The sequence below is a fragment of the Hypanus sabinus genome, chromosome 4, assembly GCF_030144855.1.
Source record: "Hypanus sabinus isolate sHypSab1 chromosome 4, sHypSab1.hap1, whole genome shotgun sequence".
Classification (NCBI taxonomy): domain Eukaryota; kingdom Metazoa; phylum Chordata; class Chondrichthyes; order Myliobatiformes; family Dasyatidae; genus Hypanus; species Hypanus sabinus.
Window position 1 is genome coordinate 190,800,645 of NC_082709.1, and position 15,849 is coordinate 190,816,493.

Consider the following 15,849-nt stretch of genomic DNA (forward strand, 5'->3'; position numbering starts at 1 on the left):
CTCTACCTATCTTTGTATCCTCTACAAACTTTGTAACAAAACCATCAATACACCAAATCATTAATGTATAATGTGAAAAGAATGGTCCCAGCAGAGACCCCTGTGGAACACAACTCATCACTGGCAGCCAACCAGAAAAGACTCCCGTTATTCCAATTCTTTACTTTCTGCCAGTAACCACTGCTTTATTCATGCCTGAATCTTCCCTGTAATACCATGGGCTTATAGCTTGTTAATCAGCCTCATGTGTGGCACCTTGTTAAAGGCCTCCTGAAAATCCAAGTACGCAACGTCAACTAATTTTCCTTTGTCTATCCTGCTTGTTATTTCTTCAAAGAATTCCAACAGATTTGTCGAGCAAGATTTTCCCTTGAGGAAACTATTCTAACTATGGCCCATTTTGCATGTGGCTCCAAGTGTCCTGAAACCACATCCTTAACAATCGACTCCAACATCTTCCCAACAACTAAGGTCAGACTTACTGACCTATAATTTCCTTTCTTCTGCCTCTCTCCCTTTTGGAAGAGTGAAATGAGATTGGCAATTTTCCATTCTTTTAGAACCAGTCCAGTATTGAGTAATTCTTGAAAGATCATTACTAATGCCTCCACAATCTCTTCAGTCACTTCTTTCAGGACCCTTGGTGTACACCATCTGGTCCAGGTGACCTATCTACCATCAACCTTTCAGTTTCCCAAGAATCTTCTTCCTAGTAATGGTAACTTCACACACTTCATGACTCCTGACACATGAAACTTCCACCACACTGCTAGAGTGTTCCACAGTGAAGAATGATGTAAAATACTTATTCAGTTCATCCGCCATTTCCTTGGCCCCCCCATTACTACCTCTCCAGCTTCATTTCCTGTCATGGTCCAGTCCGTGGACTCCAGACTCCGGGTCTTCCGGCATTCCCTTGTCTCATTTGGGCTTAATCGTAGGCACCTGATTCTTGTCTTGGGGCCAGGAATGTAAGTGGCCCTGGGTTCGAGGTTGGTGGCTGGTTTGTCTTGTCAGTATCCTGTCCTGATCTCTGTGGTGTTTGTCTTGTCAGTAGCCTGTCCTTGTCTCTGTGGGGTTCATCTTGTCAGTATCCTTTCCTTGCCTCTGTGGGGTAAGTCAGGCTGTCCTTGCTGTTACCCTACAGTGGGATCTGTCCCTCCTGGTCCTTGCCTCTGTTGGGTAAGTCAGGCTGTCATTGTTGTTAGCCTGAGGCTGGAATGTTCCCTTCTGTCCCTCTGAAGTCCTGATGGCAAACTATGCCTGGAGCCCAACCGGGCAGCCTGTGCCTGGAGCCCCACCCTGATTTGCCTTGCCTCTGCCAGGAGCCTCGCCCTGTTTGGAACTGTCTGCCTGTGTCCACGCCTTCGCTAGGTAGGTCTGGCCGTTTTGCCGCTACCTAGCATTGGGAACTGTCTCATCATGTTCATCTGTCTCATTATGCTCTACATCCTGTACCCAAGGAGGGGTCCCGGTTTGGTGTTCCATGTTCCTGTCTCTCCTTTGACCAAGGCACTATGTTCTGTGTTCCTGTTCTCCCTTGACCAAGGCTCTGTGTTCTTGTAGAACCATAGAACATTACAGCACAGAAACAGGCCTTTTGACCTTGGCTGTGCCGAACCATTTTTTGCCTAGTCCCACTGACAATAGACAATAGACAGTAGGTGCAGGAGTAGGCCATTCGGCCCTTCTAGCCAGCACCGCTATTCACTGTGATCATGGCTGATCATACACAATCAGTACCCCGTTCCTGTCCTCTCCCCATATCCCTTGACCCCATTATCTATAAGAGCTCTATCTAACTCTCTCTTGAATGCATCCAGAGACTTGGCCTCCACTGCTTTCTGGGGCAGAGCATTCCACATATCCACCACTCTCTGGGTGAAAAAGATTTTCCGCATCTCTGTTCTACCCCTTGTTCTTAAACTGTGGCCTCTAGTTCTGAACTCACCCATTAGCGGGAACATGCTTCCTGCCTCCAGCGTGTCCAATCCCTTAATAATCTTATATGTTTCAATCAGATCCCCTCTCATCCTTTTAAATTCCAATGTATACAAGCCAAGTCGCTCCAATCTTTCAACATATGACAGTCCCGCCATTCCGGGAATTAACCTTGTGAACCTACACTGCACTCCCTCAATAGCAAGAATGTCCTTCCTCAAATTTGGAGACCAAAACTGCACACAATACTCCAGGTGGGGTCTCACCAGGGCCCTGTACAGCTGCAGAAGGACCTCTTTACTCCTATACTCAATTCCTCTTGTTATAAAGGCCAGCATGCCATTAACTTTCTTCACTGCCTGCTGTACCTGCATGCTTGCTTTCATTGACTGATGTACAAGACCACCTAGATCTCATTGTACTTCCCCTTTTCCTAACTTGACTCCATTTAGATAGTAATCTGCCTTCCTGTTCTTGCCACCAAAGTGGATAACCTCATATTTATCCACATTAAACTGCATCTGCCACACATTTGCCCACTCACCCAACATGTCCAAGTCACCCTGCATTCTCATAATATCCTCCTGACATTTCACACTGCCACCCAGCTTTGTGTCATCAGCAAATTTGCTAATGTTACTTTTAATCCCTTCATCTAAATCATTAATGTATATTGTAAACAGCTGCGGTCCCAGCACTGAACCTTGTGGTACCCCACTGGTCACAGCCTGCCACTCCGAAAGGGACCCATTAATCACTACTCTTTGTTTTCTGTCAGCCAGCCAATTTTCAATCCATGTCAGTACTCTGCCCCCAATACCATGTGCCCTAATTTTGCCCACTAATCTCCTATGTGGGACTTTATCAAAAGCTTTCTGGAAGTCCAGGTACACTACATCCACTGGCTCTCCCGTGTCCATTTTCATAGTTACATCCTCAAAAAACTCCAGAAGATTAGTCAAGCATGATTTTCCCTTCATAAATCCATGCTGACTTGGACTGATCCTTCTACTGCTATCCAATGTGTCGTAATTTTTTCTTTTATAATTGACTCCAGCATCTTTCCCACCACTGACGTCAGGCTAACTGGTCTATAATTCCCTGTTTTCGCTCTCCCTCCTTTCTTGAAAAGTGGGACAACATTAGCCAGCCTCCAATCAGCAGGAACTGTTCCTGAATTTATAGAATATTGGAAAATGATTACCAATGCATCCACGATTTCTAGAGCCACCTCTTTAAGTACCCTGGGATGCGACCATCAGGTCCCGGAGACTTATCAGCTTTCAGACTCAACAGTCTATCCAACACCGTTTCTTGCCAAATATAAATTTCCTTCAGTTCATCCTTTACCCTAGTTCCTTTGGCCACTATTACATCTGGGAGATTGTTTGTGTCTTCCCTAGTGAAGACTGATCCAAAGTACCTGTTCAACTCGTCTGCCATTTCCTTGTTCCCCATAATAAATTTATTAACCCTTTCCCTTTTACTAACCCTTTCCATTAATTTACCCACCACTGATGTCAAACTGACAGGTCTATAATTGCTAGGCTTACTTCTAGAACCCTTTTTAAACAATGGAACCACATGAGCAATACGCCAATCCTCCGGCACAATCCCCGTTTCTAATGACATCTTAAAGATCTCCGTCAGAGCTCCGTCTGCCAGGGCCTCTGCAATTTCAACACTAGTCTCCTTCAAGGTCCGAAGGAATACCCCTGTCAGGTCCTGGGGATTTATCTACTCTGATTTTCCTCAAAACAGCAAGCAGCTCCTCCTCTTTAATCTGTATAAGTTTCATGACCTCCCTACTTGTTTGCCTTGTTTCCATAGACTCCTTTCCAGGTTCCTTAGTAAATACAGATGCAAAAAACCCATTTAATATCTCTCCCATTTCTTTTGGCTCCATACATAGCTGACCACTCTAATCTTCAAGAGGACCAATTTTATCCCTTACTATACTTTTGCTCTTAACATACCTGTAGAAGTTCTTAGAATTATCCTTCACCCTTACTGCCAAAGCAACCTCATGTCTTCTTTTAGCTTTCCTGATTTCTTTCTTAAGTATTTTCTTACTCTTTTTATACTCCTCAAGCATCTTATTTTCTCCCTATTGCCTATACATGTTATACATCTCTCTCTTCTTCTTTATCAGTGTTCCAATATCCCTCGAGAACCAAGGTTCCTTATTCTTATTCATTTGGCCTTTAACCCTAACAGGAACATACAAACTCTGCACTCTCAAGATTTCTCCTTTGAAGGCCTCCCACTTACCAATCACATCCTTGCCAGAGAACAACCTGTCCCAATCTATGTTTTTTAGATCCTTTCTCATTCCTTCAAATTTGGCCTTTTTCCAGTTTAGTACTTCAACCCAAGGACCAGATCTATCTTTATCCATGATCAAGTTGAAACTAATGACTTTATGATCACTGGAACCAAAGTGTTCCCTTACACACACTTCCATCACCTGCCCTAACTCATTTTCTAATAGGAGATCTAATATTGCATCCTCCCTAGTTGGTACATCTATATATTGATTGATCCTCTTGTCAATGTGCCTTGCCCAGCCCGGTGCTGGGGTTCTCTCGTCCTGTGCTGGGGTTTCTTTGTCCTGGCCATGAGTCTCACGTCCAGTCCTGTGCCTCTCCTCGTTCTGTAGCCACGTCTTGTCCTCGCCTGGGTCTGGAGTCCGATCCCGAGTCAAGACCCAGGTTCTGGGTCCTTGTCCAGTCTCTGGCTCAGAATCCAAGCCCAGGCTTCTAGTTCCCAGCTCCATGTCCTGGTTTCGCTATCCTCGTCAAGTCCTAGCACAGGCCCGGAGTCCTTGTCTTGTCCGGGGCCTGTGTCATGTCCAGCATCCTTTCTTCCTCACTTTCCTTGCTTCCTTTTCATGCCTAGTTCTGTTCCTGGTAGTTCAGTGTCTGTGTCTTGCTTTTGGGTCCTCTCCCAGTGCCCATCATATGACATTTCCAAGTGGTCTGATATCCACTCTTGCCTCTCTCTTGCACTTCATGTATCTGAAGAAACTTTTGGTGTCCTCTTTAATATTATTGGCTAGCTTACTTTTGTGTTCCATTTTTACCTTCTTCGTTACTTTTTTAATTCCCTACTGATGGTGTTTGAAAGCTTCCTATTCCTCTAACTTCCTGCTAATTTTTGCTCTATTATATGTCCTCTCTTTGGCTTTAATGTTGGCTTTGACTTCTCTTGTAGCCACAGTCCTGTCATCTTACCTTTAGAATACTTCTTCCTCTTTGGGATGTATATATTACTTCGCTGTAATTCTTCGAGGATATTACAAGTAGGATAGATAAAGGGGATGCAGTGGATGTTGTACATTTGGATTTTCAGAAGGCCTTTGATAAGGTGCCACACATGTGGCTGCTTCCCAAGTTAAGAGCCCGTAGTATTACAGGGAAGTTACTAACATGGTTAGAACATTGGCTGATTGGTAGGAGGCAGCAAGTGGGAATAAAAGGATCCTTGTCTGGTTGGCTGCCAGTGACTAGTGGTGTTCTGCAGGGGGTGGTGTTGGAACTGTTTTTTATGCTGTATATAAATGATTTAGATGATGGAATAGGTGGCTTTGTTGCCAAGTATGAAGATTGGTGGAGGGGCAGGTAGTATTGAGGAAGCAGGTAAGCTGCAGAAAGATTTAGAAAGATTAGGAGAATGGGCAAGAACGTGATAAATGAAATATAATGTTGGTAAATGCATGGTTATGCATTTTAGAAGAAATAAATGTGCAGACTCCCAAGGCCTAAAGGTTAACTTACAGGTAGAGTCGATGGTGAGGAAGGCAATTGCAATGTTAGCATTCATTTCAAGAAGTGTAGAAGTCTAGAATACAAGAACAGTGATATGATGCTGAGGCTTTATAAGGCACTGGTGAGGCCTCACCTTGAGTATGGTGAACAATTCTGGGCTCCTCATCAAAGAAAAGATGTGCTTGAATTGGGGAGGGTTCAGAGGATGTTCACAAGGATGATTCTGTGAATGAAAGGTTATCGTTTGAGGAACATTTGATAGTTCTGGGTCTGTACTTGCTGAAATTTAGAAGGACCAGGGGGTATCTCATTGAAAACTTTTGAATGTTGAAAGGCCTAGACAGAGTAGATGTGGAAAGGATATTTCCCATGGTGAGGTGAGTCCAGAATAAGAGGGCACAACCTCAGGATGGATGGGCAATCAGTTAAAACAGATATGGAGAAAATTCTTTAGCCAGAGGGTGGTTAATTTGTGGAATTTATTAGCACAGGCAGATGTGGAGGCCAGGTCGTTGGGTGTATTTAAGGCCGATCTTCATCAGTTCTTGATTGGACATGGCATGAAAGGTTACGGGGAGAAGGCCGGGGAGTGGGGCTGAGGAGAGAAAAAACAATCAGCCATGATTGAATGCTGGAGCAGACTCAAGGGGCCAAATGGCCTAATTCTGCTCCTATGTGTTATGGTCATATATACCCTGTGCCTTCTGAACTGTTTCCAGAAATTCCAGCCATTGCTGCTCTGCCATCATCCCAGCCAGTGTTCTTTTCCAATCGAGTATGGCCAGCTTCTATCACATGCCTCTGTATTCCCTTCACTCCACTGTAATACTGATGCATCTGACTTTAGCTTCTCCTCAAAAGTCAGGGCGAGTTTGATCATATTATGATCACTTATCCCTAAGGATTGTTTTACCTTAAGCTCTCTAATTCCTGTTCATTGCACAGCACCCAGTCTAGAATAGCTGATCTCCTGGTGGGCTCAACCACAAGCTGCTCTGAAAAGCCATCTCATAAGCATTTCAGAAATGCCTCTTGGAATCCAGAACCAACCTGATTTTCCCAATCTACCTGCATATTGAAATCCCCCGAGACGATTGTAACGTTGCCCTTTTTGCATGCATTTTCTATCTCCCCTTGTTATTTGTAGACCATATTTTTACTACTGTTTGGGGGTCTGTAAATAACTCCCATCAGGGTCTTTTTACCCTTGCATTTCCTTAGCTCAATGCACAATAATTCAACACCTTAGTCACCTCTTTCTAATGATTTGACTTCATTTTTTACCAACAGAGCAACACCGCCCCCTCTGGTTTCCTGCCTGTCCTTTCGATACAATGTGTATCCTTGGACATTAAGCTCCCAGCTATAATCTTCCTTCAGCTATGATTCAATGATGCTGACAATGTCATACATGCTGATCAGTAACTGTGCTATAAGTTCATCTACCTTATTCTGAGCACTTAGATGTAACACCTTCAGTTCTGTACTCACCCTTTTTGATTTTGTCCACTTTTTACATTGCAAGTTATCCTGTTGACTGCAATTTTTGCCTATCAACAGCTTCTCCTTGCTAGGAGTCTCACTACACATTACATCTGTTTGTAAACCAACTATCTCAACTTCAGCGATATCACTCCATTTCCTATCTCCCTGCCAAATTAGTTTAAACCCACCCGAACAAATCTAGCCAATCTGCCTACAAGGATATTGGACCCCATGCAAGAGAAAATCTGCAGGTACTGGAAATCTGAGCAACACACAAAATGCTGGAGGAACTCAGCAAGCCAGGCAGCATCCATGGAAAAAGCACAGTTAACGTTTCAGGCCGAAACTATTCAGCAGGACATTGGACCAGCTCGAGTTCAAATCCCATTTGTACAAGTCATACCTTCTGCAGAGGAGACCCCAGTCATTGATAAATCTGAATCCCCACACCAGTTCTTCAGCTATGCATTCACTTTTCAAATCATTCTATTCTTACCCTAACTGACATGTGGCACAGGCAGCGATTCAGAAATTACTACCTTGGAGGTCCTGTTTCTCAGCCTTCTACCTAGCTCCCTAAAATCTCTCTCCAGAACCTTGTCTACTTATGCCATTGGTGCCAATATGCACCAAAACTTCTGGCAGCTCACCCTCACCCTTGAGAATGCCATGGACCTGAACAGAGTAATCTCTGATCCTGCCACCAGGAGGTAACATACCAGCTGGATGTCTCTATTGTGCCCACAGCACCTCGTCTCTGTTCCTCTGATTTAGGAATCATCTATCAACACTGCAGTCCTCTTCACCTCTCTGCTCTTCTGAGCTACAGCACCAGACTCGGTCACTGTGGCTACCCGGGGTAGGTCAACCCCCTCAATAGTATCTAAAGTTGTATAATTATTATTGAGGGGAACAGCCATGGGTGTATTCTGCACCGGCTGTGCATTTCCCCTCTTTCTCCTGACAGTCACCCAGTTCCCTGTCTTCTGCAACCTAGTGACTACCTTCCTGTAGCTCCTATCTATCACCTCCTCATACTTTTGTATGAGTCGAAGGTCATTGATCTGTAGCTCCATTTTGTTAATACATTCTCTCAGGAGCTGCGGCTCACTGCACCTGGTGCAGGTGTGTTCCTCTGGGGGGACTGGAGGTGAACCAAGCCACTCTGAGCACCAGCACACTCCAAATTATCATTGAACACTGTGGTCCCAACTCTGATCCCTATCAAACTCCATTACTCACTGGGAGCCATCCTGAAAAGGACTATCTTGTGCCAGTCAGCTAACCTTCTCCCCAATGGACTGGGATGGGCTCTGGCACTGTAGATGTTGTTCTGGTGATGGGGACTGTGACTGGGATGGGCTCTGGCACTGTAGATGTTGTGCTGGCGACGGGGACTGGGATGGGCTCTGACACTGTAGGTGTTGTGCTGGTGATGGGGACTGTGACTACGGTGGGCTTTGACACTGTAGATGCTGTGCTCTAACTCTGCTCTAAAATACAGCTTACTGGACCAGAAGAAGTTGATCCCACGCCGTGATGTTCCGTCATTTTCAAAGGTAACTGAGGTCCTAACCAATGGGGACCCGTCTTAGTCTGTTCCAACTCTGCTTATTTGCAAATCACTTTTCACAATCTGAGCACCTTGACATGACAACTCATGTACTGTCCATCCCTATTAGCCCTGCCTTCTTGAGAAAATGTAGCCTTTCTGATGAAGATTCTCCTAATTCTAGTATTTAGATCAAGTGAACAGCTCAAATAAATTTTTCCTTGTCTGGATGATGCATAGGTTAGATAGTAACTTGTATGTGCCTAAGTGTAACCCCCGGGTCGCCTCAGGCTCGCTCAGCTCATTCTCGTCTAGGGGGAGCAGCCTTCAGCCCTGCCAAACTGGGATATCAGCTGGTGTGGTTGCTGTGTGATGTCCCCGCCTCGCCCAAAAACAGACAGTACACCATATGCGATTAAATGAGTACAATTTATAAAGGTTACTATAACTAAGTGATTAATAACAATACAATATATATGAAGAAAAAAAATAAAGAAAAAGGCGCCAAACTTATCAAAGTCCAAACCACTTCGTGCACAACCGTTGGAGCTCAATTACTGAAGTCTTCTGGCCACCATTCAATCCCCTCCGAACTCCTCGACTCGCAGCTTAGGACCATCTGAAGTGGTCAACCAAGCACATCTAGCTTCATCTCCTCTCCTTGGAGTACCTCCTGGCCTCGGACCCCCGCTTGGGGTCCGTTCTTCGCCCAGCTTACAGCATTGCGTCCTCTCTCTCAACCCCTCGTGCTGATCTCCCCAAAAGCCCACCAACAGTAGCTTACAGACTCAGAAGAAAGAACAACATTAATCCCAATTGGATTACAAAGGAATACAATTCTCATTATCAGTAAATTTTAACCCAAACAAGCTTCCAGCACTCTCTCGCAACAAAGAAGCATTCCTGCTTTTAACAAAACAAAGAAGCCATTTTGATTACATACACGGTAACAAAGAAAAAAGAAGAAACCCCCTTTTACATAAGCATCAGCTGCCCACATCTTTGTTGGTGGACTAGGGCTTAGGCAGTGATGTCAGCTTAGTTAGGTGAGTAATGGAGTGTATTCCGTCAGTGGCACAAACTGTAGCCACTTGCAATGGTAGTGAAGGAATTGAGTGTTTAGGCTAGATCATGGGATACTAGTCCTGGAAGGTGTGAACCTTCTTGAGTGCTGTTGGAGGGGCACCCATCCAGACAAGTAGAGTGTTCCATCAAGCTCTTGTCTCATATCTCATAGGTGGTGGTAAGGCTTTGGTTGCTGAGAATGGGCAGCCTCCAAACCTTTCTTCTAGCTGCAGTACTTCTCTGGCAATCAGGCTGAGCTTCTAGTCACGGATGTTGATGGTGGAGGACTCAGCAAGGGTTGGGAAATTGAAGATAGGTAATTACTGTAGATTCCTTATTGTGGACAAAATTATTGTCTGGTATCTTTATGACAAGGGCAGCTCTTGGCAGTGTTGTAGAACACAGATATATAGTTCCCTGAAAGCCGTGACACTGTTTGACAGGGTGGTGAAGAGACACATAGCACACTTGATTTCAACAGCTGGGTCATTGAGTAACTATAATTACCAGATGTGTGGCATCTGTCAGTCGTGTTTGACCATGGGTACTATGCTTCTGGTAGTCACTGGTTTGTTGAGCAGCATCGACTGTGGCTATTGAGGTCGATCCTGGAACAGTAGGCTCTGCCACAGTTGTTGCATGTGTAGGGCATCGTGGAATTGTTGTCTGCTGTCCGCTGTGCTCTCCATTTAGCTCTCCGCTCCTCAACCTGACTCAGGATCACTCCTTTGCCTTGCTCTAAGTGTTGCTGAAGAGGACCTCGCCATTTGTTCCGATCATCTGTTGTATCTTCCCAGCACTCCGTGTTGATTTTTAAGGCTTTCATGTCACGCTTGCAGAGGTCCTTAAAGCGAAGCTGGAGTCTACCAACGTTCCTCTTGCCTGTTGCTAGTTCTCCATAGAGAATGTCCTTTGTAAGTCTACCATGCTTCATACGATGGATGTGGCCCAGCCAGCGCAGTCTGCATTGTCTTAAAAGCATGAACATTGTGGAAATGTCCAGTGCAGGAGAGGACCTCAGAGTTGGACTTTGTCTCTCCAGGTGATGTTGAGGATGCGGCGAAGGCTGCGCATGTGAAAACTATTGAGTTTCCTCTCCTGTTTGGAGTAGATGGTCCACATCTCACTACCATACAGGAGGGTGCTGTACATGGCAGTCTTGGTCTTTGTAGTGAGTTTCAGATTCTCCCAGACCCACGAGGAGAGTTGAGTAAAGACCGAGACTGCCATGTATAGCACCCTCCTGTATGGTAGTGAGATGTGGACCATCTACTATGTTCTGCTGACCATGTAACCTACTCTAGAAGCTGCCTAGTATTTCCCTAGCGCATTGCCCTCTACTTTTCTAAGCTCCATGTACCTATCCAAAAGTCTCTTAAAAGACCCTATTGTATCTGCCTGCACCACCGTTGCCGGCAGCCCATTCCCTGCACTCACCACTCTAATAAGTGCAAGCATAAAATACTTACCCTGACATCTCCTCTGTACCTACTTCCAAGCACCTTAAACATTGTGCCTTCTCGTGTTAGCCATTTCAGCCCTGGGAAAAAGCCTCTGGCTACCCACATGACCGATGCCTCTCATCATCTTATACACCTCTATCAGGTCACCTCTTATCCTCCGTCACTCCATGGAGAAAAGGCCAAGTTCACTCAACATGTTCTCATAAGGCATGCTCCACAATCCAGGCAACATCCTTGTAAATCTCTTCTGCACCCTTCCTATAGTTTCCACACCCCTCCTGTAGAGAGGTAACCAGAACTGAGCACAGTACTCGAAGTGGGGCCTGACCAGATTCCTATATAGCTGCAACATTACCTCTCTGCTCCTAAATTCAGTTCCATGATTGATGAAGGCCAATACACCGTATGCCTTAACCACAGAATCAACCTGTGCAGATGCCTTGAGTATCCTATGGACTCAGACCCCAAGATTCCTCTGATCCACCACACTGCCAAGAGTCTTACCATCAATATTATATTCCGCCATCATATTTCAGCTACCAAAATAAACCACCTCACACTTACCTGGGTTGAATTTCATCTGCCACTTCGCAGCCCAGTTTTGCATCCTATCGATGTCCAGCTGTAATCTCTGACAGCCCTCCACACTATCCACAACACCCCCAACCTTTGTGTCATCAGCAAATTTACTAACCCACCCCTCTACTTCCTCAGCCAGGTTATTTATGAAAATCATGAAGAGAAGGGGTCCGACAACAGATCCCTGAGGCACACCACTGGTCACCAACCTCCATGTAGAATATGACCTGTCTACAACCACTCTTTGCCTTCTGTTGTCAAGCCAGTTCTGGATCCACAAAGCAATGTCCCCTTGGAGCTCATGCCTCCTTAATTTCGTAATAAGCCTTGCATGGGGTACCTTATCAAATGTCTTGATGAAATCCATATACACTACATCTTCTGCTCTACCTTCATCAACGTGTTTAGTCACATCCTCAAAAAATTCAATCAGGCTCAATCACTATCTGCCTTTGACAAAGCCATGCTGACTATTCCTAATCATATTATGCCTCTCCAAATGTTCATAAATCCTGCTTCTCAGGATCTTGTCTGTCAACTTACCAACCACTGAAGTATGACTCACTGGTCTATCTCAACTCCCCTTCTTGAATAAGGGAAAAACATCTGAAACCCTCCAATCCTCCAAAACCTCCCTCTTCCCCATTGATGATGCAAAGATCATTGCCAGAGGCTCAGCAATCTCCTCCCTCACCTTCCACAGTAGCCTGGGGTCCTGGTGACTTATCCAACTTGATGCTTTCCAAAAGCTCCAGCACATCCTCTTTCTTAATATCTATATGCTCAAGCTTTTCAATCCATTGTAAGACATCCCTGCAATCGCCAAGATCCTTTTCCATAGTGAATACTGAAGCAAAATATTCATTAAGTACCTCTGCTATCTCTCTGGTTCCACTGTGACACTTGTTTGGTCCTATTCTGTCACATCTTATCCTCTTGCTCTTCACATATTTGTAGAATGCCTTCGGGTTTTCCTTAATCCTGTTCTCCAAGGTCTTCTCATGGCCTTTCTGGTTCTCCTAATTTCATTCTTAAGTTCCTTCCTGCAAGCCTTATAACCTTCCAGATCACTATCATTACTTAGTTTTTTGAACCTTTCGTAAGCTGTCCTTTTTTTCTTGACTAGATTTTCCACACGTAGACTGGGAAGCTCATTCTGTAAAAGGGCTGGATGGTTTAGAGTTTGTGAAATGTGTGCAGGATAGTTTTTTGCAACAATACATAGAAGTACCGACTAGAGATGGGGCAGTGTTGGATCTCCTGTTAGGGAATGCGATAGGTCAGCTGACAGATGTATGTGTTGGCGACCACTTCGGGTCCAGTGATCACAATAGCATTAGCTTCAATATAATTATGGAGAAGGACAGGACAGGACCTAGAGTTGAGATTATTGATTGGAGAAGGGCTAACTTTGAGGAGATGCGAAGGGATTTAGAGAGAGTGGATTGGGTCAAGTTGTTTTATGGGAAGGATGTAATAGAGAAATGGAGGTCATTTCAGGGTGAAATTATGAGGGTACAGAATCTTTATGTTCCTGTTAGGTTGAAAGGAAAGGTTAAAGGTTTGAAAGCACCATGGTTTTCAAGGGATATTAGAAATTTGGTTCGGAAAAAGAGGGATGTCTACAATTGATATAGGCAGCATGGAGTAAAGGAATTGCTCGAGGAATATAAAGAATGTAAAAGGAATCTTAAGAAAGAGATTAGAAAAGCTAAAAGAAGATACGAGATTGGTTTGGCAAATAAGGTGAAAGTAAATCCGAAAGGTTTCTACAGTTATATTAAAAGCAAAAGGATAGTGAGGGATAAAATTGGCCCCTTAGAGAATCAGAGTGGTCAGCTATGTGTGGAACCGAGGGAGATGGGAGAGATTTTGAACGGTTTCTTCTCTTCGGCATTCACTAAGGAGAAGGATATTGAGTTGTGTAAGGTGTGGGAAACAAGTAAGGAAGTTATGGAACCTATGACAATTAAAGAGGTGGAAGTACTGGCGCTTTTAAGAAATTTAAAAGTGGATAAATCTCTGGGTCCTGACAGGATATTCCCCAGGACCTTGAGGGAAGTTTGTGTGGAAATAGTAGGAGCTCTGACGGAGATCTTTAAGATGTCATTAGAAACAGGGATTGTGCCGGAGGATTGCCGTATTGCTCATGTGGTTCCATTGTTTAAAAAGGGTTCTAGAAGTAAGCCTAGCAATTATAGACCTGTCAGTTTGACATCAGTGGTAGGTAAATTAATGGAAAGTATTCTTAGAGATAGTATTAATAATTATCTGGATAGACAGGATCTGATTAGGAGTAACCAGCATGGATTTGTGCGTGGAAGGTCATGTTTGACAAACCTTATTGAATTTTTTGAAGAAGTTACGAGGAATGTTGACGAAGGTAAGGCAGTGGATGTAGTCTATATGGACTTCAGCAAGGCCTTTAACAAAGTTCCACAAGGAAGGTTAGTTAAGAAGGTTCAGTCATTAGGTATTAATGCTGGAGTAATAAAATGGATTCAACAGTGGCTAGATGGGAGATGCCAGAGAGTAGTGGTGGATAATTGTTTATCGGGATGGAGGCCGGTGACTAGCGGGGTGCCTCAGGGATCTGTTTTGGGCCCAATGTTGTTTGTAATATACATAAATGATCTGGATGATGGGGTAGTAAATTGGATTAGTAAGTATGCAGATGATACTAAGGTAGGAGGTGTTGTGGATAATGAGGTGGGTTTTCAAAGCTTGCAGGGAGATTTATGCTGGTTAGAAGAATGGGCTGAACGTTGGCAGATGGAGTTTAATGCTGAGAAGTGTGAGGTTCTACATTTTGGCAGGAATAATCCAAATAGAACATACAGGGTAAATGGTAGGGCATTGAGGAATGCAGAGGAACAGAGAGATCTAGGAATAACAGTGCATAGTTCCCTGAAGGTGGAGTCTCATGTAGATAGGGTGGTGAAGAAGGCTTTTGGAATGCTGGCCTTTATAAATCAAAGCATTGAGTACAGAAGTTGGGATGTAATGTTAAAATTGTACAAGGCATTGGTAAAGCCAAATTTAGAATATTGTGTGCAGTTCTGGTCACCGAATTATAGGAAAGATATCAATAAATTAGAGAGAGTGCAGAGACGATTTACTAGTATGTTACCTGGGTTTCAGCACTTAAGTTACAGAGAAAGGTTGAACAAGTTAGGTCTCTATTCATTGGAGCGTAGAAGGTTGAGGGGGGATTTGATCAAGGTATTTAAAATTTTGAGAGGGATAGATAGAGTTGACGTGAATAGGCTGTTTCCATTGAGAGTAGGGGAGATTCAAACGAGAGGACATGATTTGAGAGTTAGGGGGCAGAAGTTTAAGGGAAACATGAGGGGGTATTTCTTTACTCAGAGAGTGATAGCTGTGTGGAATGAGCTTCCTATAGAAGTAGTAGAGGCCAGTTCAGTTGTGTCATTTAAGGTAAAATTGGATAGGTATATGGACAGGAAAGGAGTGGAGGGTTATGGGCTGAGTGCGGGTAGGTGGAACTAGGTGAGATTAAGAGTTTGGCACGGACTAGGAGGGCCGAGATGGCCTGTTTCCATGCTGTGATTGTTATATGGTTATATGGTTATAACATTTTGTTCCATTCATTAAATTGATTTTAATAAATCTCTATTGGTAGGGTCTGAAAGAGATATAATAGTCTAGGCAGTATATTCATTTTAATAGATTCAATCTTTGAACTGAAACTAAAAAAATAAATTTCCATTTTGTTAATATCTTCCTTAATTTATTATATATAGGCTGATAATTGCATTCTGATAATTTTGCCAAATCTTTTGGCATAATGATGCCCAAATATTTGAAAGACTTGCCAGGGATATCTACTTCCAATTTCTCTTGGTGGGCAATGGTTATATGAAAGTAATAGGGTTTTATCCATGTTGATCTTGTATCCTGATAATTGACCATATTGTTCAAAGGATTGCATCAATTTAGGTAAAGAGTATGTTGGCTGCCCTAGGTAGATCCAATT

At 43.9% G+C, this 15,849-nt stretch overlaps 1 protein-coding gene across 2 annotated transcripts in view; it reads left to right on the forward strand.

The window, feature by feature from the left end:
• pde9aa (phosphodiesterase 9aa) overlaps positions 1–15,849 on the forward strand; it is a 207,900-nt gene that overhangs the window by 131,646 nt on the left and 60,405 nt on the right. For both annotated transcript variants that reach the window (XM_059966237.1, XM_059966238.1), the window contains 2 exons: positions 4,233–4,243; positions 8,685–8,752. In XM_059966237.1, coding sequence (XP_059822220.1) covers positions 4,233–4,243; positions 8,685–8,752 — 79 coding nt within the window. The remainder of the gene's footprint in view (positions 1–4,232; positions 4,244–8,684; positions 8,753–15,849) is intronic.